Raw genomic sequence first — 26,141 nt, 5'->3', positions numbered from 1 at the left:
ATAATAATATTAGAGTTTCATTTTTTTAACCGTCTGTTCATTGTCGATAACTTCTGGAGAATGTTTTTCTCCGTTTACTGATGAAGGTTCAACTGATCCAAATCTAGAGCTACTATTTGATTCACCCATTGTTTTCCTTTTCTTCCCATGTAATGGACCTTCCATTTCACGAGATATCGCTAGTAGTAATGTGGATATTCTTCTTCCAATTTCTTGTGGAGTTCTAGACCTTATATACCAGTCAAATTTGAAAATGTCACTGGCTAGAATGTCATCTTTTATCTTATCATACAAATTTTCTGTTGATAAGCCATACTTGTGAACACAGTATAACAAAAACTTATCTTCTGTTTTGGAATAAACTCGTTTGGAATTGTTTGGTGGGTATAGAATTTTCAAATCCTCTAAAGGATCTTCTAGGCTTTCAATTTTTTTAGCTAATAATTTTTGTTGATTTATCAACTTGTCACGCTTTTTCTCGACTGCTTCAATTTGAGATAAATACTTTTCGTAACCTTCTATCTTTTGATAATTTTGCCAAAACGTTTTGGAATAGCGTTCAATTTCAGCACGTTTTTTATTACCTAGAGCTTTGGCAATTTTTTTATATTCATTGCGTCCATACTTTGCTGTTGCATGTATAAAATTGGTAAAATCTCTTCTTGACCAATTATGGAAACTCTCTTCAAGTAACTTATCCCTTGTAGCAATTTCCTCTTCATTTAAAGCAACTGCATTATTAATCTTTTCTTGGGCAATTTTACGCTTCTCGTCACGTGTCATGTCGTCCTCATCATCTTGTTCAAGGAATTCTTCATCACTATCTCCAAAATCATCTACAGAATATTGATAATTGATTTCCTTTTTAAATGCCAACTGTTCTCTTTCAAGTAGGGTTACTAATTCATCAGCAAAAAATTGATGATCCTGTACATTATACGACTTTGGAGCCTTGGGTTTCACAACTGGTTGCTTAGCAACTTTTTCTTTGACCACGACAGGTTGCTTCAATACATCTTTGTAATAATTATCGACGGAATATGTTAACTCTTTTCTTACTCTCTTGGATGGATTGATCCAATTCAAGCCTAAACTAGCATTATTTCCCTTTTTCGTGAAATCATGACCGTTCCACTCATATGCAGAAGCATCAGAAGTAAAATTTTGCACATCATCAAGACCAAGTTTATTGAATTTATTGTTGAGTTCTGCTGTTTTTTCTGCTCCTCGTTTCAAAATTTCCTCAACATCATCATCCAACATTGTGCCCTTGGAGTTTTCAAAAACTTCTTTGGCTCCGTGTTGAATCATACCAATCAAATCATCCTTCGAGTTTCCAACATTGTTATTTGAGTTCATTTGTCGGCCTTGTTGGATGACTAACTGATCTAATCTCAATTTTTGTGCTGCTCTTTCTAGAACTTTCTCTTCAATGGCTTTTTCAGTAACAAATCGGAAAACTTTGACTTGTTTTTTTTGACCAATTCTATGTGCTCGATCCATAGCTTGTAAGTCCGCTTGAGGGTTCCAATCTGAATCGTATAAAATTACAATATCAGCACTTGTTAAATTAATGCCCAACCCACCAGCACGTGTTGTTAAAAGGAAAATAAATTTGTCTGAATTTGGTGCATTATATTCATCAATAGCTTCAATTCGATCTTCGTGTGAAGTTGATCCATCAATTCGGCAATATTCATATTCTCGAAAATAACAATAATCCTCAAGAATATCGAGCACACGTGACATTTGTGAGAAAATTAGCACTCTGCTGCCTTCTGCTTTGAATTTTTTAAGCATTTTATCCAAAATTATCATTTTACCGGAATTGTAAACCAAATGCTCATCTGTAGTATATGGTGGCCCCGGCTCAGCACCATCAAATAGATAAGGATGGTTACAACATTTACGCAATTGCATCACAATGTTCAAAAGTCGTGTCTTGCCTTCGCGTTTTCCAACAACACCATTAACCGCATCAATATCTTTCTCTAACAATCTCTTGTACCATTCTACTTGCATATCTGTCATACCAATGTAAACATTAGTTTCAATTTTCGGTAATAACGACTTTTCCACGTCTGCCTTTACTCTTCGAAGTAAAAAGGGGCTTAGAAGCTGGTGCAATTCCTGAACTGCTTTATCCTGTTTTTTCTGCTTTTGCTCTTCATCTAGTTCTTCGGTATTCTGATTGTCAAATGCTTCATCAAATTGATCGGAATCACCAAATACATCCGGTAGGAGAAAATTTAATAACGCCCAAAGCTCATGCAAATTATTTTGTAATGGGGTACCAGTAATAAGTAATCTATTTCTAGAATAAAATAATCTAATTATTTTTGAAAGTGAACTGTCTTCATTTTTGATTCTATGAGCTTCATCAACAACGATGTACTCCCATCTAAACTTTTGAAGAGCACTTTTTTCGCGAAGAATCATCTCAAAAGAAGTGATTAAAACATCAAATTTTGCTGTATACAATTGGTCCTTAATTATATTGGCTCTTTGTTCTTTATCACCTTGTAATACTACCACGTTAACATCAGGAGTCCATTTTGCAAACTCTCTTCTCCAATTATCTAAGGTTGATTTGGGAACTATAACAATGAAAGGTCCATCGATATGTTTGATATATCTCAAGTAACCTAAAAAGGAGATGGTTTGCAAAGTTTTCCCTAATCCCATCTCATCAGCTAATATTCCACTTAATCTGTTTTCATACAACGATATTAACCAATTCAACCCCTGTATTTGGTATTCTCTTAGTTTTCCTTCTTTAATATACGATGGAGATTCTGTTAATACTGTATGTTGATGATCTTCATCGTCTTGATGTTCTTCATCCTGTAACAATTCTGCATCTTCTTCCTTTTCAGTTTTTCTTCGTCTTGAATTTTTGGCCTTCTTACTTGATTCCTTGAATGAAGTTTTGTTGTCTATTTCTCTAATTCTTTTTTTAAATTCTGGGTCTTTAGAAGCGTTTAGATTGATAAATTTTCTAAATAATGCACTTAAACCCAATAAATACTGAAATCGTTTGGTTGCATCATCCTTGTCGTGTGCCCGTTCGTGTTTTGCATCTACTTCTAATAGAAACCGTTTCCTTCTTTCTTCCAAACTCTCATCCAGATATGATTGACCGTTGGTCGTGGTGGTGGTGGTGGTGGTTGTCATTTTTGTCAAGAAAAAAAAATCTATTAGACTTAAATATGTTGCTTGGTTTCTTTATGCCCAGGAGGAGGAGGAGGAAAAAAAGAATAATATGATATAGTTATGTATATAATGTGTGGTTGCAAATTGATAGCAATTATCTAATATTGTTTTAAATAGCAAATTCAACGTGCTAAATTAATTGATACTTGTGATAAGGTGGAGAAGAGGACTTAGAGTAGTTAATATGTTTGAATAAAAAAAAAAGGAGTGATGTAAAATAAGTTCAAAGTTGGTTGTTTTTTTTTTGTTTGATGTTATTCTATAAAAATTATTTGAAAAAAAAAAAAAAGAAGAAAAAAAAAAATGCTCAAAACATTTGTTGTGCTTTATTATGGATTGATTTTTTTTTTTTTTATGCAGCCCGAGTTTTGATAGAGATATCTGACATTTTTACACGACTTTTTTTTTTTTTTTGAAATCGAATAATTGTCTGTGAATTCAAAGTTCATTTTATTATCATTTTTATATGTGTTGAAATTACCTGTTACCCATTTTGGTTTTGCATTTCTGTTCTAACAAATAAATATTATTCTATGATTCTGATGTTGAGAGAGAAAAAAAAAAAAAGAGAGAGAGAGAGAGATCTATGTGTTATAGGCTTTTGATTTGTTAAGCAAGTGTTTATTAACGCGTCCATTGAAGGTGAACTCGATTATAATTCTTGTTCAAATGTCCCCACGTTTTTTTTTTTTTTTTTTTGGTTTGAGTCGCAAATTTTTGGAAAAGACTGTTTGCAACAATTCACTTCTCCGATCATCCTAACATGAAAGTTAGTTATATTTGGCAACTTAAAGCTTTATTAGTTGTTCTTGTTTATTTCTGGTGTATTTATGTTCTCTAGCTCTATGTATAACTTGACTTCTTTTTTTTTTTTTGGTGGAGAAAAATCCTGTAGTGTGTTGGCAAAAAGAAAAAAAAAACTTATCTTTTTGGCGCAAAACTGTTATACACTCTCTTAACACGTCAAAATCACGTGACCTTGGTAAAGTTATAGTTTCAAATCGAGTAAATGAATTTTAAACCAAAATCATTACTATCTCGTGATTACTTGGTTCCTGAATACTATATTGCTAATGTTGGATCGTTTGAGCAAATTTTTTCAACTAGCAGATTTTACGATATTTTCAACTTCTAGAAATATATAAACACAATTAATAGCTTGTGATCTTCCTTATATATATTCAAATTTAGTATAATCTTCTTCTGCTACATGGATTTTTATGATTTATTTATTTAAAAGTATAAAAGATATTATGTTGTATGTATTCTGTTTTTTCAATTGGTGATACTTATTGGAATCACCAGTTTTATAATTTTGCGGTAATTTTTCTGTTGAAAATTCTTTAAAAACAAGAACAACTTTCTAATTTTTATAATACCGCAACTATCTTTATTTTTATGAGACATCCATCTAACCCACCTTTAAGTTTATCATGGGAAAACGAAATGTTTATTTAGTTCATTTAAATCAATATATTAATCTGTTTACAATTTGATTTATTAATTGTATGAAATTAGGTCGTGTAATTATGTACAAGGCCTGAAAGAAGCACCAGGAGAGACACTTTTCAATACTTTGTTTACTTGGTCGGTAATTAATAGCCGCTCAAACTGATTCAAAAAGTTATAAAAGTTTTGTGGTAAGCATTGGTCATGTGTTAACCAAGACAAATGGTTTTGTATCTCCATTAAAGGGATATTACTGTTCAAAAAGAAACCTATTTTCTTTCATACGGGCACTTAGATTCATTAATTATACATTTAATCATGATTCATTAGAGTGAGTATTTCGAATAGCCACTGTTGGAAATATAGCCCATGCTAATTCTTGGTTAGTGTGAAAACCTAATATGGCTATATTATACACAGGCTGAATGCCTTAATATAGTTATTGTGAATACCGTTATTATTGTTATTGTTAAATTAAAGTGTTAGGTTGAGCCAATTAATTAATGAAAAGCCAACTTACTACCATACGCTATTGATGTATTATGATTAATTCCTATTAGGGATAAAAACTGGAAGTGTGCTAGAAAAAAAGGAGGTTGGATTGTATATATGTGTGAAAATGCTCTTTAGAGACTGACCACCAAAAATCTATTGATGGTTTCTTATCTAGACATTATCGATTGTATTTATAATATAAGTTCGTATTTGCTAGTAAACTTAAAAGCACTGCTATAGTACGTCAGAATCAGAAACAGGTATATGTCTTTCCTTTCTTTTTGAGAAATCATCTTGTTAATATGCACGCAAATTTCACATTTTCTTCAACCAATTACAAAACTTCTGCAAAAAAATGCCCTTTGGTTAATTTTTGTGTTTGTATACAGTGTGATTTTGTGCAATAGATCAGTACCACAAAACACAAAGTAGATAGACAATTACACATAATTAAAAGAATTACGTATATGCATGAAAGAGAAGAAGAACGCATTATCAAATTCGATTGAATAATTTTCTAGTAATTTAATATTATAACTTTTGGGAGTATTGATGAACAAAATCCTATAATTAATAATACGAAACTAAGTAAAAAACAACAACACAAAAAAAAATTTCGAAGGGTGGACAATTGTACATAATTTTGTAAAATCCAATTCAAGTTCTCTAAGAACTTTTGGTGTAGGGGGTAAACACAAGAGTTAGAAATTGATCTGTGAAAAAACGGTTATATTCACATTTATTCAATCTACACGTTTGGTTGCTTTTTGGTAACAATATCATTACATTTCTTAAAGAAATATCCAGAAAATGTATTTTAAAGTCGATTCAATCTCGAAAACGTAAAGTACTATGATTTGTACTAACCAAAATTTGTACGAATTAACAACAAAAAACCACTCATGTTATCATTCCTTGGTTTTTGACTCTTTTCTATTGATTTATTAAAATGCTTTATTCATAAGTACAAAATGAGTTGGACTGCTAGAGTTCAAATACCACCTTTGTCGCGAGGAAACCTCAATTATTTATATCTTCATTGCTCTCTTGAGTTGTTATAATTAAGCAAATTTACTAATATCAAGAAATGGAGATTAAGTCAAATTCAACATATAGAAACCATTTCAATAGTTATTTTTGGGGGTAAATGTCGTGTAGTTATACCTTAGAATACTTAAATTGAAGTGATCCCGAACTTAAGAAGTTTAACCATCTAAGAATACCTCTTTAAAGATGATGCAAAAATGTACCAAAAGAATAATTCTGTATATAGTTAGTTCTTCAGATGGTTTGATAATACATAAATACTGGAAAGAGAATAGGAGGCCCCCCAAAAAAAAGAACGACTAACTAAAAAGTTGTTTTTTTGTTTTCGGTTTTTTTTATAAAAATGCACTACTTTTAAAATGGGGTGACATTTATTGGTTTGGAAAGGAGTGCAAAAAAAAAAAAACAGATTTAGTAATACGAACCTTGTCTTACTTTTTTTTTCACACCCTCTCTTTCCTTAGTATATGCTGTAAACTCTTTTATATACTATTTACATAAAGTAAACCCTATATAGGCTTGCAATAATTTAATTATGAAATATTTGCTCTTCTTAAACTGCAATTAAGTTTAAAAGTATAGAAATAAAAAGGAATGTATACGAGAAAATTGCATATATGTATGCGGTATGTCCGGTCCACAAAAGAATTTACGAATACTATTTATTATTTGTGTGGTGAAGAAGCTTCAGTAATTTCTTTTTTTTTTTTTTTTACTACTTTGATTTTTGTTCTACTAAGATAAAATCGTTGAAAAATTTAATCAAGGTATTCTCCTGAAACAACATCATTATACCATAACATTGTTGGTACTACAATTATTACTACGTTGGAATACTAACTAATATTAGATGTAAATTAAAGTTTCTTCTTTATTCGTCCAAAACTAGACAAGAAAAGAATTTTAAAATCATTTGAGACAACTTCTTCTAATTGATATTGACTCAACAATAGTCTACATAATTTGGATGAAGTTGTATTTCTTCTGTTGATAAGAAAATTCGGATGACTCTGTTTGAATATGAGTTAGGAACAATTCATTATCTTTCAAAGAGTTTCTATTTGTTAACCATTGTTTAATAATCTTGATATTAAATAGATTAAATCTGTTTATAAACTAAATGGAGAGAAAACATTATGTATTCATTAACACATTATCATCATAGTAGTCCTAATGGCCTCTTTTTCCGAATAATCCAATAAAAAACTAGGTAGACACAAAACCAACAGCTGTGCAGAAATTAGCCAATAATTAAGCCCATTTAAGAAAGGATGCATAGCAAAAGAATTATTATCAAAATTTAAATCCATTTAACGATCAAGTTAAAACATAGTGCATGCGCATGACTGTTAATTTTTACTTGACAATAAACAAAGTCAATATTTCCATCAAATAGAATTCTTAATACCTACAAATATTTTCAGATATATATATCCTCATAATAGTGAATTGTAAAAGTTTTTTTTTTTTTTTTTTTTGAGAAATAGTTACGTAAAACTGTAAAACCCCAAAAAAAAGCTAGTCTACAAATTCTTCTCTCATCCCATAATACAAGAAAACTAGTTTGTGATTGTAACTTTTCGTTCTTCACATTATATATCTCATCTCTTTTACGACTATACAAGCATTATTGAAGTTGTTATTGTCTGTTCTTTATTGTGCTTTTTTTTTATTTCTTTTTTTTTTTTCATTTTCTTTCTTCTAGCTCTAAAGAACACAAAGTATATTCTTCACCACTCCCTTTTTTCCGACTCTTCTCATGACATTTCCTAGTTGACATGCATACTGCATTATATTTTTTGTAACTGACATCTAAGCGAATACTTGTAAAGGCTGCAAGGACATATAGTCAATAGTTTCTCCAATGTCTCTGATGTATATTGTAATAAAAGCTAACAGATTATAAGTCTTTTTAAAACATAATGAAACAAAATTGATTCTCAAAAGTGACACAATTGTTGTTTGCGAAAGATACTCACTTTCTTTTTTTACTGCAAAAAAAAATCTGACCAGCCACAAAGTCACAGAACAATATTAACAATCTAGTTTGCCATTCTTTTTTTTTTTTTCAACCAACAACATTCGAACTTTTGAAAAAAGGAGCTTATATACGTTAAAAAGAAGTTCTTTTCAAAAGATAGTACATTGTTCCAGTCTTTCTTTGTTAGGTTTGAGGTCAGTGAAAAAAAGAAAAAGAAAAAGAAAAGAAAAAAAGAGAAATCTTTTCATAGTATACCGCTTCAAAGATTCTGGATTTTGGGAAGACATAAATATGTCAAATGGTTCTTTAAATGAAACAAAAGAAAAAGGTTATCAGTCTAGTACTATACTTTTCAGCTTTGAAAATAAATCTTTTTATCAATTTAACAATTTATAATTTTCAAAAGCCCAGTTTCTATGAACAAATTATATCTTCCATATTTGTTGGCTTTGATCACAACGGTCATATCTAAAGAAATTACTGGAGTCTTTACTAAATTTGATTCATTAATATGGTCATTTACATACAGAGCCCGTTACGAAGAAATTCCTACTCTTACTGCTAATGCTCAAATGGAATGGGTTTTGGATGGTACTATGGCCAGTCCAGATGATACTTTTACATTAGTCATGCCCTGTGTGTATAAATTCATGACGTATCAATCATCGGTACAGTTAACTTCCAATTCTATTCCATATGCCACATGTAACTTTGATGCAGGTGAAGATTCCAAAACTTTTTCCAGTTTGAAGTGTACAGTGACCAATGAGTTGACTGAGAATACCAATGTTTTTGGAGACATTATCTTGCCGATTGTATTCAATGTTGGAGGTTCGGGTTCCGAATCTACGCTAAAGGACTCGAAATGCTTTTCAGGTGGGTACAATAGTGTAACATTTTTTGATGGTGATAATCAACTTTCTACAACTGCATATTTTGCTCCTCGAAGAGATCTTGCTTATGGTCTCGTTGTGGGTCAAAGACTTTTTGCGTCACTTGATAAAATGACTAATCTTGTCATGTCCACTCCATGTCTCACGGGTTATCAGCTGGGTAAATTAGGTTTTTCATTTGCTGATGATGATTTTGAAATTGACTGTTCTTCTATACATGTGGGTATAACCAATGAAATAAATGATTGGAGTATGCCCGTATCTTCTGTTCCCTTCGATCATACTAGAAGTTGCACATCACGTGCTCTTTATATTGAGTTTCAAGAAATTCCTGCAGGTTACCGACCTTTTGTGGACGCGATCGTTCAAATACCAACAACAAAACCTTTTTACGTACAGTATACAAATGAGTTTACTTGTGTTAATGGCCTTTTCACATCCTTACCTTTCACAAGTTTCTTTTCTCAGTCTATTCTATATGACAAAGCTTTAGTTAACGGAGCGGATTTGGTTCGGACTACATCTACATATCTTGATTCCATTACGGAAACAATCACATTACCCTTCATTTCCCTAGTGCAGAAGACCAAAACCGTTCTAGTGTTAGAGCCAATACCCACCACTACGGTTACAACTTCTCATCATGGTTTTTATACTAGATATTATACAAAGAGAGCTATCATTGGTGACACCGCCACTGTATTTATTGATGTTCCACAACACACAGTGACTACAATAAGTACATATTGGCTAGAATCAACAATAGGAACAACCACTTACTCCGATGATACCAACTTGGTAGATACTGTTCTTGTACAAATTCCATATCCCAACCCTACTGTGACTACAACTGAATTTTGGTCAAACAATTACCTAACTACGGAGATATATTCACAAGCGCCTCTCCGAACTGATAGTGTGATTATCAAAGAACCACACAACCCAACTGTGACTACAACTGAATTTTGGTCAGAATCGTATGCTGCTACCACTACCATCACAAACAACCCAGAGGGAACTGACTCGGTTATTGTTAAAGAACCACACAACCCAACTGTGACTACAACTGAATTTTGGTCAGAATCGTATGCTACTACCACTACCATCATAAACAGTCCAGAGGGCACAGACTCGGTTATTGTTAAAGAACCACACAACCCTACTGTGACTACCACCGAGTTTTGGTCAGAATCATATGCTACTACCACTACCATCATAAACAGTCCAGAGGGAACTGACTCGGTTATTGTTAAAGAACCACACAACCCAACTGTGACTACAACTGAATTTTGGTCAGAATCGTATGCTACTACCACTACCATCATAAACAGTCCAGAGGGCACAGACTCGGTTATTGTTAAAGAACCACACAACCCTACTGTGACTACCACCGAGTTTTGGTCAGAATCATATGCTACTACCACTACCATCATAAACAGTCCAGAGGGAACTGACTCGGTTATTGTTAAAGAACCACACAACCCAACTGTGACTACAACTGAATTTTGGTCAGAATCATATGCTACTACCACTACCATCATAAACAGTCCAGAGGGCACAGACTCGGTTATTGTTAAAGAACCACACAACCCTACTGTGACTACCACCGAGTTTTGGTCAGAATCATATGCTACTACCACTACCATCATAAACAGTCCAGAGGGCACAGACAGTGTGATTATCAGAGAACCACACAACCCTACTGTCACAAGAACCGAGTTTTGGTCAGAATCATATGCTACTACAGAGACCATCATAAACAGTCCAGAGGGCACAGACAGTGTGATTATCAGAGAACCACACAACCCTACTGTCACAAGAACCGAGTTTTGGTCAGAATCGTATGCTACTACCACTACCATCACAAACAGTCCAGAGGGAACTGACTCGGTTATTGTTAAAGAACCACACAACCCAACTGTGACTACAACTGAATTTTGGACAGAATCATATGCTACTACAGAGACCCTCATGAACAACCCAGAAGGCACAGACAGTGTGATTATCAAAGAACCACACAACCCAACTGTGACTACAACTGAATTTTGGTCAGAATCATATGCTACTACAGAGACCCTCATGAACAACCCAGAAGGCACAGACAGTGTGATTATCAGAGAACCACACAACCCAACTGTGACTACAACTGAATTTTGGTCAGAATCGTATGCTACTACCACTACCATCATAAACAGTCCAGAGGGCACAGACTCGGTTATTGTTAAAGAACCACACAACCCTACTGTGACTACAACTGAATTTTGGTCAGAATCATATGCTACTACCACTACCATCATAAACAGTCCAGAGGGAACTGACTCGGTTATTGTTAAAGAACCACACAACCCAACTGTGACTACAACTGAATTTTGGTCAGAATCATATGCTACTACAGAGACCCTCATAAACAGTCCAGAGGGAACTGACAGTGTGATTATCAAAGAACCACACAACCCTACTGTGACTACCACCGAGTTTTGGACAGAATCGTATGCTACTACCACTACCCTCATAAACAGTCCAGACGGAACTGACAGTGTGATTATCAGAGAACCACACAACCCTACTGTGACTACAACTGAATTTTGGTCAGAATCATATGCTCCTACCACTACCATCATAAACAGTCCAGAGGGAACTGACTCGGTCATTGCTAAAGAACCACACAACCCTACTGTCACAAGAACCGAGTTTGAGTCCGATTCCAATTTTTTTAGCAATACGCAGAATACTATAATACCAATATATTCCTCAGATAAGGAATCATCATACTATCCTTGGTCTTCAACTCTTGCGGCTTTCAGTCTGGTTACCATCGAACCGCCTGCTACTGTGAGTGATGTTTCAATGTCAGAAGAGGTTTCTACTAGTGACAGTGAAACTAGTATGAGTGCTACTGTATCGTCAACTAAAGAGAGATCCAGTATTCTGATAATGCCAAGTTCAGAAGAATCAAGTGAGTCACGTGAATCCACTATTGGTACATTTTCAAGTGAAGAAAGCAGCGACTCGGTTCCATCCACGTTCTCAACAAAATATGTGTCTCCATCCAGAATGAGTTCCAGAATGAGTTCCAGAATGAGTTCCACACGTTATACAAATTCGACTGAGGCACTGGTCTCGGATGGTGCTCTGTCATCCATTGCTGGAGATGAAACTAGTGAATCAAGGGTGCTGGTTACTGCTGTGAGTGATATTTCTGATTTCTACACTACGGCAGAAGAGGTTTCTACTAGTGACAGTGAATCTAGTATGAGTGCTACTGTATCGTCAACTAAAGAGAGATCCAGTATTCTGATAATGCCAAGTTCAGAAGAATCAAGTGAGTCACGTGAATCCACTATTGGTACATTTTCAAGTGAAGAAAGCAGCGACTCGGTTCCATCCACGTTCTCAACAAAATATGTGTCTCCATCCAGAATGAGTTCCAGAATGAGTTCCACACGTTATACAAATTCGACTGAGGCACTGGTCTCGGATGGTGCTCTGTCATCCATTGCTGGAGATGAAACTAGTGAATCAAGGGTGCTGGTTACTGCTGTGAGTGATATTTCTGATTTCTACACTACGTCAGAAGAGGTTTCTACTAGTGGCAGCGAATCTAGTATGAGTGCTACTGTATCGTCAACTAAAGAGAGATCCAGTATTCTGATAATGCCAAGTTCAGAAGAATCAAGTGAGTCACGTGAATCCACTATTGGTACAATTTCAAGTGAAGAAAGCAGCGACTCGGTTCCATCCACGTTCTCAACAAAATATGTGTCTCCATCCAGAATGAGTTCCAGAATGAGTTCCAGAATGAGTTCCACACGTTATACAAATTCGACTGAGGCACTGGTCTCGGATGGTGCTCTGTCATCCATTGCTGGAGATGAAACTAGTGAATCAAGGGTGCTGGTTACTGCTGTGAGTGATATTTCTGATTTCTACACTACGTCAGAAGAGGTTTCTACTAGTGGCAGCGAATCTAGTATGAGTGCTACTGTATCGTCAACTAAAGAGAGATCCAGTATTCTGATAATGCCAAGTTCAGAAGAATCAAGTGAGTCACGTGAATCCACTATTGGTACATTTTCAAGTGAAGAAAGCAGCGACTCGGTTCCATCCACGTTCTCAACAAAATATGTGTCTCCATCCAGAATGAGTTCCAGAATGAGTTCCACACGTTATACAAATTCGACTGAGGCACTGGTCTCGGATGGTGCTCTGTCATCCATTGCTGGAGATGAAACTAGTGAATCAAGGGTGCTGGTTACTGCTGTGAGTGATATTTCTGATTTCTACACTACGTCAGAAGAGGTTTCTACTGGTGGCAGCGAATCTAGTATGAGTGCTACTGTATCGTCAACTAAAGAGAGATCCAGTATTCTGATAATGCCAAGTTCAGAAGAATCAAGTGAGTCACGTGAATCCACTATTGGTACATTTTCAAGTGAAGAAAGCAGCGACTCGGTTCCATCCACGTTCTCAACAAAATATGTGTCTCCATCCAGAATGAGTTCCAGAATGAGTTCCAGAATGAGTTCCACACGTTATACAAATTCGACTGAGGCACTGGTCTCGGATGGTGCTCTGTCATCCATTGCTGGAGATGAAACTAGTGAATCAAGGGTGCTGGTTACTGCTGTGAGTGATATTTCTGATTTCTACACTACGTCAGAAGAGGTTTCTACTAGTGGCAGCGAATCTAGTATGAGTGCTACTGTATCGTCAACTAAAGAGAGATCCAGTATTCTGATAATGCCAAGTTCAGAAGAATCAAGTGAGTCACGTGAATCCACTATTGGTACATTTTCAAGTGAAGAAAGCAGCGACTCGGTTCCATCCACGTTCTCAACAAAATATGTGTCTCCATCCAGAATGAGTTCCAGAATGAGTTCCACACGTTATACAAATTCGACTGAGGCACTGGTCTCGGATGGTGCTCTGTCATCCATTGCTGGAGATGAAACTAGTGAATCAAGGGTGCTGGTTACTGCTGTGAGTGATATTTCTGATTTCTACACTACGTCAGAAGAGGTTTCTACTAGTGGCAGCGAATCTAGTATGAGTGCTACTGTATCGTCAACTAAAGAGAGATCCAGTATTCTGATAATGCCAAGTTCAGAAGAATCAAGTGAGTCACGTGAATCCACTATTGGTACATTTTCAAGTGAAGAAAGCAGCGACTCGGTTCCATCCACGTTCTCAACAAAATATGTGTCTCCATCCAGAATGAGTTCCAGAATGAGTTCCAGAATGAGTTCCAGAATGAGTTCCACACGTTATACAAATTCGACTGAGGCACTGGTCTCGGATGGTGCTCTGTCATCCATTGCTGGAGATGAAACTAGTGAATCAAGGGTGCTGGTTACTGCTGTGAGTGATATTTCTGATTTCTACACTACGTCAGAAGAGGTTTCTACTAGTGGCAGCGAATCTAGTATGAGTGCTACTGTATCGTCAACTAAAGAGAGATCCAGTATTCTGATAATGCCAAGTTCAGAAGAATCAAGTGAGTCACGTGAATCCACTATTGGTACATTTTCAAGTGAAGAAAGCAGCGACTCGGTTCCATCCACGTTCTCAACAAAATATGTGTCTCCATCCAGAATGAGTTCCAGAATGAGTTCCAGAATGAGTTCCAGAATGAGTTCCACACGTTATACAAATTCGACTGAGGCACTGGTCTCGGATGGTGCTCTGTCATCCATTGCTGGAGATGAAACTAGTGAATCAAGGGTGCTGGTTACTGCTGTGAGTGATATTTCTGATTTCTACACTACGTCAGAAGAGGTTTCTACTGGTGGCAGCGAATCTAGTATGAGTGCTACTGTATCGTCAACTAAAGAGAGATCCAGTATTCTGATAATGCCAAGTTCAGAAGAATCAAGTGAGTCACGTGAATCCACTATTGGTACATTTTCAAGTGAAGAAAGCAGCGACTCGGTTTCATCCACGTTCTCAACAAAATATGTGTCTCCATCCAGAATGAGTTCCAGAATGAGTTCCACACGTTATACAAATTCGACTGAGGCACTGGTCTCGGATGGTGCTCTGTCATCTATTGCTGGAGATGAAACTAGTGAATCAAGGGTGCTGGTTACTGCTGTGAGTGATATTTCTGATTTCTACACTACGTCAGAAGAGGTTTCTACTAGTGGCAGCGAATCTAGTATGAGTGCTACTGTATCGTCAACTAAAGAGAGATCCAGTATTCTGATAATGCCAAGTTCAGAAGAATCAAGTGAGTCACGTGAATCCACTATTGGTACATTTTCAAGTGAAGAAAGCAGCGACTCGGTTCCATCCACGTTCTCAACAAAATATGTGTCTCCATCCAGAATGAGTTCCAGAATGAGTTCCAGAATGAGTTCCACACGTTATACAAATTCGACTGAGGCACTGGTCTCGGATGGTGCTCTGTCATCCATTGCTGGAGATGAAACTAGTGAATCAAGGGTGCTGGTTACTGCTGTGAGTGATATTTCTGATTTCTACACTACGTCAGAAGAGGTTTCTACTAGTGGCAGCGAATCTAGTATGAGTGCTACTGTATCGTCAACTAAAGAGAGATCCAGTATTCTGATAATGCCAAGTTCAGAAGAATCAAGTGAGTCACGTGAATCCACTATTGGTACATTTTCAAGTGAAGAAAGCAGCGACTCGGTTCCATCCACGTTCTCAACAAAATATGTGTCTCCATCCAGAATGAGTTCCAGAATGAGTTCCAGAATGAGTTCCACACGTTATACAAATTCGACTGAGGCACTGGTCTCGGATGGTGCTCTGTCATCCATTGCTGGAGATGAAACTAGTGAATCAAGGGTGCTGGTTACTGCTGTGAGTGATATTTCTGATTTCTACACTACGTCAGAAGAGGTTTCTACTAGTGGCAGCGAATCTAGTATGAGTGCTACTGTATCGTCAACTAAAGAGAGATCCAGTATTCTGATAATGCCAAGTTCAGAAGAATCAAGTGAGTCACGTGAATCCACTATTGGTACAATTTCAAGTGAAGAAAGCAGCGACTCGGTTTCATCCACGTTCTCAACAAAATATGTGTCTCCATCCAGAATGAGTTCCAAAATGAGTTCCACACGTTATACAAATTCGACTGAGGCACTGGTCTCGGATGGTGCTCTGTCATCCATTGCTGGAGATGAAACTAGTGAATCAAGGGTGCTGGTTACTGCTGTGAGTGATATTTCTGATTTCTACACTACGTCAGAAGAGGTTTCTACTGGTGGCAGCGAATCTAGTATGAGTGCTACTGTATCGTCAACTAAAGAGAGATCCAGTATTCTGATAATGCCAAGTTCAGAAGAATCAAGTGAGTCACGTGAATCCACTATTGGTACATTTTCAAGTGAAGAAAGCAGCGACTCGGTTTCATCCACGTTCTCAACAAAATATGTGTCTCCATCCAGAATGAGTTCCAGAATGAGTTCCACACGTTATACAAATTCGACTGAGGCACTGGTCTCGGATGGTGCTCTGTCATCCATTGCTGGAGATGAAACTAGTGAATCAAGGGTGCTGGTTACTGCTGTGAGTGATATTTCTGATTTCTACACTACGTCAGAAGAGGTTTCTACTAGTGGCAGCGAATCTAGTATGAGTGCTACTGTATCGTCAACTAAAGAGAGATCCAGTATTCTGATAATGCCAAGTTCAGAAGAATCAAGTGAGTCACGTGAATCCACTATTGGTACATTTTCAAGTGAAGAAAGCAGCGACTCGGTTCCATCCACGTTCTCAACAAAATATGTGTCTCCATCCAGAATGAGTTCCAGAATGAGTTCCACACGTTATACAAATTCGACTGAGGCACTGGTCTCGGATGGTGCTCTGTCATCCATTGCTGGAGATGAAACTAGTGAATCAAGGGTGCTGGTTACTGCTGTGAGTGATATTTCTGATTTCTACACTACGTCAGAAGAGGTTTCTACTGGTGGCAGCGAATCTAGTATGAGTGCTACTGTATCGTCAACTAAAGAGAGATCCAGTATTCTGATAATGCCAAGTTCAGAAGAATCAAGTGAGTCACGTGAATCCACTATTGGTACATTTTCAAGTGAAGAAAGCAGCGACTCGGTTCCATCCACGTTCTCAACAAAATATGTGTCTCCATCCAGAATGAGTTCCAGAATGAGTTCCAGAATGAGTTCCACACGTTATACAAATTCGACTGAGGCACTGGTCTCGGATGGTGCTCTGTCATCCATTGCTGGAGATGAAACTAGTGAATCAAGGGTGCTGGTTACTGCTGTGAGTGATATTTCTGATTTCTACACTACGTCAGAAGAGGTTTCTACTAGTGGCAGCGAATCTAGTATGAGTGCTACTGTATCGTCAACTAAAGAGAGATCCAGTATTCTGATAATGCCAAGTTCAGAAGAATCAAGTGAGTCACGTGAATCCACTATTGGTACAATTTCAAGTGAAGAAAGCAGCGACTCGGTTTCATCCACGTTCTCAACAAAATATGTGTCTCCATCCAGAATGAGTTCCAAAATGAGTTCCACACGTTATACAAATTCGACTGAGGCACTGGTCTCGGATGGTGCTCTGTCATCCATTGCTGGAGATGAAACTAGTGAATCAAGGGTGCTGGTTACTGCTGTGAGTGATATTTCTGATTTCTACACTACGTCAGAAGAGGTTTCTACTAGTGGCAGCGAATCTAGTATGAGTGCTACTGTATCGTCAACTAAAGAGAGATCCAGTATTCTGATAATGCCAAGTTCAGAAGAATCAAGTGAGTCACGTGAATCCACTATTGGTACATTTTCAAGTGAAGAAAGCAGCGACTCGGTTCCATCCACGTTCTCAACAAAATATGTGTCTCCATCCAGAATGAGTTCCAGAATGAGTTCCACACGTTATACAAATTCGACTGAGGCACTGGTCTCGGATGGTGCTCTGTCATCCATTGCTGGAGATGAAACTAGTGAATCAAGGGTGCTGGTTACTGCTGTGAGTGATATTTCTGATTTCTACACTACGTCAGAAGAGGTTTCTACTGGTGGCAGCGAATCTAGTATGAGTGCTACTGTATCGTCAACTAAAGAGAGATCCAGTATTCTGATAATGCCAAGTTCAGAAGAATCAAGTGAGTCACGTGAATCCACTATTGGTACATTTTCAAGTGAAGAAAGCAGCGACTCGGTTCCATCCACGTTCTCAACAAAATATGTGTCTCCATCCAGAATGAGTTCCAGAATGAGTTCCAGAATGAGTTCCACACGTTATACAAATTCGACTGAGGCACTGGTCTCGGATGGTGCTCTGTCATCCATTGCTGGAGATGAAACTAGTGAATCAAGGGTGCTGGTTACTGCTGTGAGTGATATTTCTGATTTCTACACTACGTCAGAAGAGGTTTCTACTAGTGGCAGCGAATCTAGTATGAGTGCTACTGTATCGTCAACTAAAGAGAGATCCAGTATTCTGATAATGCCAAGTTCAGAAGAATCAAGTGAGTCACGTGAATCCACTATTGGTACATTTTCAAGTGAAGAAAGCAGCGACTCGGTTCCATCCACGTTCTCAACAAAATATGTGTCTCCATCCAGAATGAGTTCCAGAATGAGTTCCAGAATGAGTTCCACACGTTATACAAATTCGACTGAGGCACTGGTCTCGGATGGTGCTCTGTCATCCATTGCTGGAGATGAAACTAGTGAATCAAGGGTGCTGGTTACTGCTGTGAGTGATATTTCTGATTTCTACACTACGTCAGAAGAGGTTTCTACTAGTGGCAGCGAATCTAGTATGAGTGCTACTGTATCGTCAACTAAAGAGAGATCCAGTATTCTGATAATGCCAAGTTCAGAAGAATCAAGTGAGTCACGTGAATCCACTATTGGTACATTTTCAAGTGAAGAAAGCAGCGACTCGGTTCCATCCACGTTCTCAACAAAATATGTGTCTCCATCCAGAATGAGTTCCAGAATGAGTTCCACACGTTATACAAATTCGACTGAGGCACTGGTCTCGGATGGTGCTCTGTCATCCATTGCTGGAGATGAAACTAGTGAATCAAGGGTGCTGGTTACTGCTGTGAGTGATATTTCTGATTTCTACACTACGTCAGAAGAGGTTTCTACTGGTGGCAGCGAATCTAGTATGAGTGCTACTGTATCGTCAACTAAAGAGAGATCCAGTATTCTGATAATGCCAAGTTCAGAAGAATCAAGTGAGTCACGTGAATCCACTATTGGTACATTTTCAAGTGAAGAAAGCAGCGACTCGGTTCCATCCACGTTCTCAACAAAATATGTGTCTCCATCCAGAATGAGTTCCAGAATGAGTTCCAGAATGAGTTCCACACGTTATACAAATTCGACTGAGGCACTGGTCTCGGATGGTGCTCTGTCATCCATTGCTGGAGATGAAACTAGTGAATCAAGGGTGCTGGTTACTGCTGTGAGTGATATTTCTGATTTCTACACTACGTCAGAAGAGGTTTCTACTAGTGGCAGCGAATCTAGTATGAGTGCTACTGTATCGTCAACTAAAGAGAGATCCAGTATTCTGATAATGCCAAGTTCAGAAGAATCAAGTGAGTCACGTGAATCCACTATTGGTACATTTTCAAGTGAAGAAAGCAGCGACTCGGTTCCATCCACGTTCTCAACAAAATATGTGTCTCCATCCAGAATGAGTTCCAGAATGAGTTCCAGAATGAGTTCCACACGTTATACAAATTCGACTGAGGCACTGGTCTCGGATGGTGCTCTGTCATCCATTGCTGGAGATGAAACTAGTGAATCAAGGGTGCTGGTTACTGCTGTGAGTGATATTTCTGATTTCTACACTACGTCAGAAGAGGTTTCTACTGGTGGCAGCGAATCTAGTATGAGTGCTACTGTATCGTCAACTAAAGAGAGATCCAGTATTCTGATAATGCCAAGTTCAGAAGAATCAAGTGAGTCACGTGAATCCACTATTGGTACATTTTCAAGTGAAGAAAGCAGCGACTCGGTTCCATCCACGTTCTCAACAAAATATGTGTCTCCATCCAGAATGAGTTCCAGAATGAGTTCCAGAATGAGTTCCACACGTTATACAAATTCGACTGAGGCACTGGTCTCGGATGGTGCTCTGTCATCCATTGCTGGAGATGAAACTAGTGAATCAAGGGTGCTGGTTACTGCTGTGAGTGATATTTCTGATTTCTACACTACGTCAGAAGAGGTTTCTACTAGTGGCAGCGAATCTAGTATGAGTGCTACTGTATCGTCAACTAAAGAGAGATCCAGTATTCTGATAATGCCAAGTTCAGAAGAATCAAGTGAGTCACGTGAATCCACTATTGGTACATTTTCAAGTGAAGAAAGCAGCGACTCGGTTTCATCCACGTTCTCAACAAAATATGTGTCTCCATCCAGAATGAGTTCCAAAATGAGTTCCACACGTTATACAAATTCGACTGAGGCACTGGTCTCGGATGGTGCTCTGTCATCCATTGCTGGAGATGAAACTAGTGAATCAAGGGTGCTGGTTACTGCTGTGAGTGATATTTCTGATTTCTACACTACGTCAGAAGAGGTTTCTACTAGTGGCAGCGAATCTAGTATGAGTGCTACTGTATCGTCAACTAAAGAGAGATCCAGTATTCTGATAATGCCAAGTTCAGAAGAATCAAGTGAGTCACGTGAATCCACTATTGGTACATTTTCAAGTGAAGAAAGCAGCGACTCGGTTCCATCCACGTTCTCAACAAAATATGTGTCTCCATCCAGAATGAGTTCCAGAATGAGTTCCAGAATGAGTTCCACACGTTATACAAATTCGACTGAGGCACTGGTCTCGGATGGTGCTCTGTCATCCATTGCTGGAGATGAAACTAGTGAATCAAGGGTGCTGGTTACTGCTGTGAGTGATATTTCTGATTTCTACACTACGTCAGAAGAGGTTTCTACTAGTGGCAGCGAATCTAGTATGAGTGCTACTGTATCGTCAACTAAAGAGAGATCCAGTATTCTGATAATGCCAAGTTCAGAAGAATCAAGTGAGTCACGTGAATCCACTATTGGTACATTTTCAAGTGAAGAAAGCAGCGACTCGGTTCCATCCACGTTCTCAACAAAATATGTGTCTCCATCCAGAATGAGTTCCAGAATGAGTTCCAGAATGAGTTCCAGACGTTATACAAATTCGACTGAGGCACTGGTCTCGGATGGTGCTCTGTCATCCATTGCTGGAGATGAAACTAGTGAATCAAGGGTGCTGGTTACTGCTGTGAGTGATATTTCTGATTTCTACACTACGTCAGAAGAGGTTTCTACTAGTGGCAGCGAATCTAGTATGAGTGCTACTGTATCGTCAACTAAAGAGAGATCCAGTATTCTGATAATGCCAAGTTCAGAAGAATCAAGTGAGTCACGTGAATCCACTATTGGTACATTTTCAAGTGAAGAAAGCAGCGACTCGGTTCCATCCACGTTCTCAACAAAATATGTGTCTCCATCCAGAATGAGTTCCAGAATGAGTTCCAGAATGAGTTCCAGAATGAGTTCCACACGTTATACAAATTCGACTGAGGCACTGGTCTCGGATGGTGCTCTGTCATCCATTGCTGGAGATGAAACTAGTGAATCAAGGGTGCTGGTTACTGCTGTGAGTGATATTTCTGATTTCTACACTACGGCAGAAGAGGTTTCTACTAGTGACAGTGAATCTAGTATGAGTGCTACTGTATCGTCAACTAAAGAGAGATCCAGTATTCTGATAATGCCAAGTTCAGAAGAATCAAGTGAGTCACGTGAATCCACTATTGGTACATTTTCAAGTGAAGAAAGCAGCGACTCGGTTCCATCCACGTTCTCAACAAAATATGTGTCTCCATCCAGAATGAGTTCCAGAATGAGTTCCAGAATGAGTTCCAGAATGAGTTCCAGAATGAGTTCCACACGTTATACAAATTCGACTGAGGCACTGGTCTCGGATGGTGCTCTGTCATCCATTGCTGGAGATGAAACTAGTGAATCAAGGGTGCTGGTTACTGCTGTGAGTGATATTTCTGATTTCTACACTACGGCAGAAGAGGTTTCTACTAGTGACAGTGAATCTAGTATGAGTGCTACTGTATCGTCAACTAAAGAGAGATCCAGTATTCTGATAATGCCAAGTTCAGAAGAATCAAGTGAGTCACGTGAATCCACTATTGGTACATTTTCAAGTGAAGAAAGCAGCGACTCGGTTCCATCCACGTTCTCAACAAAATATGTGTCTCCATCCAGAATGAGTTCCAGAATGAGTTCCAGAATGAGTTCCAGAATGAGTTCCACACGTTATACGAATTCGACTGAGGCACTGGTCTCGGATGGTGCTCTGTCATCCATTGCTGGAGATGAAACTAGTGAATCAAGGGTGCTGGTTACTGCTGTGAGTGATATTTCTGATTTCTACACTACGTCAGAAGAGGTTTCTACTAGTGGCAGCGAATCTAGTATGAGTGCTACTGTATCGTCAACTAAAGAGAGATCCAGTATTCTGATAATGCCAAGTTCAGAAGAATCAAGTGAGTCACGTGAATCCACTATTGGTACATTTTCAAGTGAAGAAAGCAGCGACTCGGTTTCATCCACGTTCTCAACAAGATTTGTGTCATTTTCGGTTATTGATGAGGCAGTTACAACTATTTCGCAATTGCCTGAGGAATCTTCTGTTTTGGTTTCCAGTGTGGCTGGGTCGTTGATGGAGGTTAGCAAAAGTGATGGCTCTTTGTCATTATTTATTTCAACATCGGTTGATTCTGCCTTACTGTATTGGGCTCCTAGCTTGAGCAGTGCTGGTTATGAGAGTACCTCCACGTATGAAGTTAATGAATTGTCTTTTAAAAATAGTGACATTGACACGGTGTCAAGGATATTGATTTCAGGTGATATTTTGACGGAAGATACAGAATCATCTTCGGTTGCAGGTAGAAAGGAGATAGAATTAACTCTGCCGGCTACTGTTGATGAAGTCACCTTTTTAAGTCAGAGGTCTTCTTCACTCATGACTAATGAACATGGCCAACTGTTGAAGAGCACAGGCGCTGCAGTAGGTAGTAGCTCATTTCCAGTATCTGTATATCCTTCGCATGTTACTGGGTTACTGAGTTTTGATGCTGCATCGAGTGAAGAATCAAATGGAGGTCTTTCCTTAATTGCATCTACAGATTACAGTATTTCCATACTGAAAGAATCTTTGGGTGATTCATATACGTCAATGTCCTCGTCATCCGAATCTGAGGTGAAACTATTTACAACATCCAGAGAACTAGTATCTTCAGAATCTGTAATAGCATTTTCGGATGTGATGGAGGCAAACGATATGCCAACATCCGGAAGCGACTTGCCCTCGAAGCCGTCTTCAGTATCTGTACTAGCTGATGCAATTAGTATTAGTATAGAGAAAAACAAAAACACTAATGAGAATCAGTCATTAATGAAGAGTTCTGGTCAAAGTACTAATTTGCAAGATGCAGGCCCGGGAATGACTGTTACTAATACTGAATTTGACCAAAATAAAACTGGTGCAACAATTGAAAGTAATATTCTTGTTACTAGTTTTCCTTCTGTCACGACTGCAAACAACCAAAATGACCAAGTTGTGCCAGCTAAGATTTCGGAATCGCCGATAGGAGGATTTGTCTCAGATGTACACAAGTCAGATTATTCGAAATCTCTTGGAGCTGAGTCTGCTCGAACCAATTCAAAAATTACTTCAGGAAGTACATCAAGTGGTAGATACAAGTATCCAGGTTTTGGAATAAACACACTTAATTTGGAGTCAACTAATACAGTTGTCACCGACCCTACTGATACTAAACTTACCACTGTGCAACAAGGCGAGTATTTAAAGCAAGGTTCAACGACAATAAATGAACAACGTGAAACTTCTACCAATACTCCACCAAGTTTGTCTATGTCTGATAATTTGGGATCAACTTCCAAGTATTCTATTTGGATGATTGCATTTTACATAATATTCGGATTGTTTTAATGATCTCCGACTAAACTTTATTTTTATTTTCGTGGTTTTTTTTTTCAAGATTTTCATTGCGTGCTTTTATTTTTTTAACCCTAATGGTTTCATATATTATTTATATGCTTTTATTTTTTTGACCCTAATGTTTTTATATATTATTTATATGGTATAATTCAATTAAGTTTTTATTATAAATTAAAGTAATGTAGCTTTCCGTTTCAATCTAGGACGCGTCAAATACTCAAGCATCGAAGTGTAAAACAATTGTGAAGGTCTAACCTCAACAGATTTTAACTTTGATTTCACATTAAGAATACACTTTATCAAGACTGAACTAATACCAAAAGATGGCAGTGACTATTATATCTTTTAATGTAATAATTCACGAGAAAGAAAATGTCTTTTTGCTACAACTTTATTACATGATTAAACATTGGAAAAGTAGGTTATTAGTTTCAGATAACCAATTTTTACCACTGCAGCGATTGATTATTTGGTGTAGAGGCTGTTGTTGCCTTATTTTCGTGAAATGGTGGCAAAGACAAAAGCAATTTTTCAGCTTAATTTTGCTCCAAGTTTTTCAATAATTTAACTAGAAGCTGAAATTGTTTTGTTAACTATTTTGAAATCTAAACATTTACAGTGCAGATATTAAAAAAAAACAAAGTTAATCTGTTATCTGATCAAAGAATCTGTACAATTTCATCTCTTTTCTACCCCATTCCCCCCACATGTCTCCTTGAAAAAAAAAAAAACAAGTGTATCTAAATTACTGAAGTATTCCTCGGCTCTTACATAATTTGAAATTCACTTTGTCGCCACAACACAATAGAACGTCTTGCTTACTAACCCTAAGCCAAGATATCCCCTATGCCAAGTACTAATGCATTAGTTAGATTGCCATCACCTGAGCAGACAAATTAAAGATTATTGTATTCTAGGCTGAACAAGAAAAGCTCATTGATAGGCAATTACATCCACATATTCATTACAAATCACCTCGATGGACCTAGACCTTTTTTAGGTCGATATTCCTGCATAATGTCCCTACCCATTGTAGTTTTTCACCAATGAAAAAACGCGCCACCTGCACACAGTTGTCGGAATATTAAGGAATATGTGCCACACAATTGGAGTATGAGAAATCATATGAAAGGCGAATAACTAGTATCAGAGACGAATCGAGCCATCGGACACAATCACCAACAACAGCTCGAGAGAAAAAAAAAAAAAACTGACATAGAGTATATAATGAATTCAATTGTACTTCCAATTGCATTTTCCTTTTCTATCTAATCCTTTTCTTTTTTTTTTTCTTTTTGCAGTATTGCATTTTGTTTCAATCAATTAACTAGTTTATCACCCAAATAGATACACTACTACAAAAATGGCTCCAGTCGTTCAACAACCAGCTCCAGGATTCAAGAAAACCGCCGTCGTCGATGGTGTCTTCGAAGAAGTCACCTTGGAGCAATACAAGGGTAAATGGGTCTTGTTGGCCTTCATTCCTTTGGCCTTCACCTTTGTCTGCCCATCAGAAATTATTGCCTATTCCGAAGCTGTGAAGAAGTTTGCCGAAAAGGACGCACAAGTTTTGTTTGCCTCCACTGATTCCGAATACACCTGGTTGGCCTGGACCAATGTTGCCAGAAAAGACGGTGGTATTGGCAAAGTCGACTTCCCAGTTTTGGCCGACACCAACCATTCCTTGTCCAGAGACTACGGTGTTTTGATTGAAGAAGAAGGTGTTGCCTTGAGAGGTATTTTCTTGATTGACCCAAAGGGAATCTTGAGACAAATCACCATCAATGACTTGCCAGTCGGTAGATCTGTTGAAGAATCATTGAGATTGTTGGAAGCTTTCCAATTTACTGAAAAATATGGTGAAGTTTGCCCAGCTAACTGGCACCCAGGTGATGAAACCATCAAGCCAAGCCCAGAAGCTTCCAAGGAATACTTCAACAAAGTCAACAAATAAACAGGATTTATAGATATATATGTACGTTTTTTTTTCTTTTTGCTAAATAGATTAGTGTTTCAACAAGCTTTGTTTTGTATAATTCTCAATTCTACAGTGTGCCAGTTTGATTTGAGCCTGG

General features: G+C 37.7%; 3 protein-coding genes across 3 annotated transcripts, besides 1 other annotated feature; 2 read left to right on the top strand and 1 right to left on the bottom strand. All coding sequences in view use genetic code 12, as the record gives it.

Annotated features, from left to right (window-relative positions):
- Positions 1-9: 9 nt before the first annotated feature.
- On the bottom strand, positions 10-3,174 carry CD36_86170 (ISWI chromatin-remodeling complex ATPase, putative; the record flags this gene model as incomplete). Its single annotated transcript, XM_002419474.1, has 1 exon — positions 10-3,174. The coding sequence occupies one exon, from the start codon at positions 3,172-3,174 to the stop codon at positions 10-12; it is 3,165 nt and encodes a 1,054-aa protein (XP_002419519.1).
- Positions 3,175-5,014: 1,840 nt separating this feature from the next.
- Positions 5,015-5,412: a mobile genetic element (truncated).
- Positions 5,413-8,601: 3,189 nt separating this feature from the next.
- CD36_86150 (ALS family protein, putative) lies at positions 8,602-24,057 on the top strand (the record flags this gene model as incomplete). The annotated part of the gene is made up of 1 exon (XM_002419473.1): positions 8,602-24,057. One exon carries the CDS (start codon positions 8,602-8,604, stop codon positions 24,055-24,057), a length of 15,456 nt encoding a protein of 5,151 aa, XP_002419518.1.
- Positions 24,058-25,429: 1,372 nt separating this feature from the next.
- On the top strand, positions 25,430-26,020 carry TSA1 (peroxiredoxin, putative; the record flags this gene model as incomplete). Its single annotated transcript, XM_002419472.1, has 1 exon — positions 25,430-26,020. The coding sequence occupies one exon, from the start codon at positions 25,430-25,432 to the stop codon at positions 26,018-26,020; it is 591 nt and encodes a 196-aa protein (XP_002419517.1).
- Positions 26,021-26,141: the final 121 nt, after the last annotated feature.

Source organism: Candida dubliniensis, chromosome 3 (genome assembly GCF_000026945.1).
Source record: "Candida dubliniensis CD36 chromosome 3, complete sequence".
Lineage (NCBI taxonomy): Eukaryota > Fungi > Ascomycota > Pichiomycetes > Serinales > Debaryomycetaceae > Candida > Candida dubliniensis.
The sequence above is the reverse complement of the archived record's forward strand: the minus strand, read 5'-3'. Positions and strand labels throughout refer to the sequence as shown.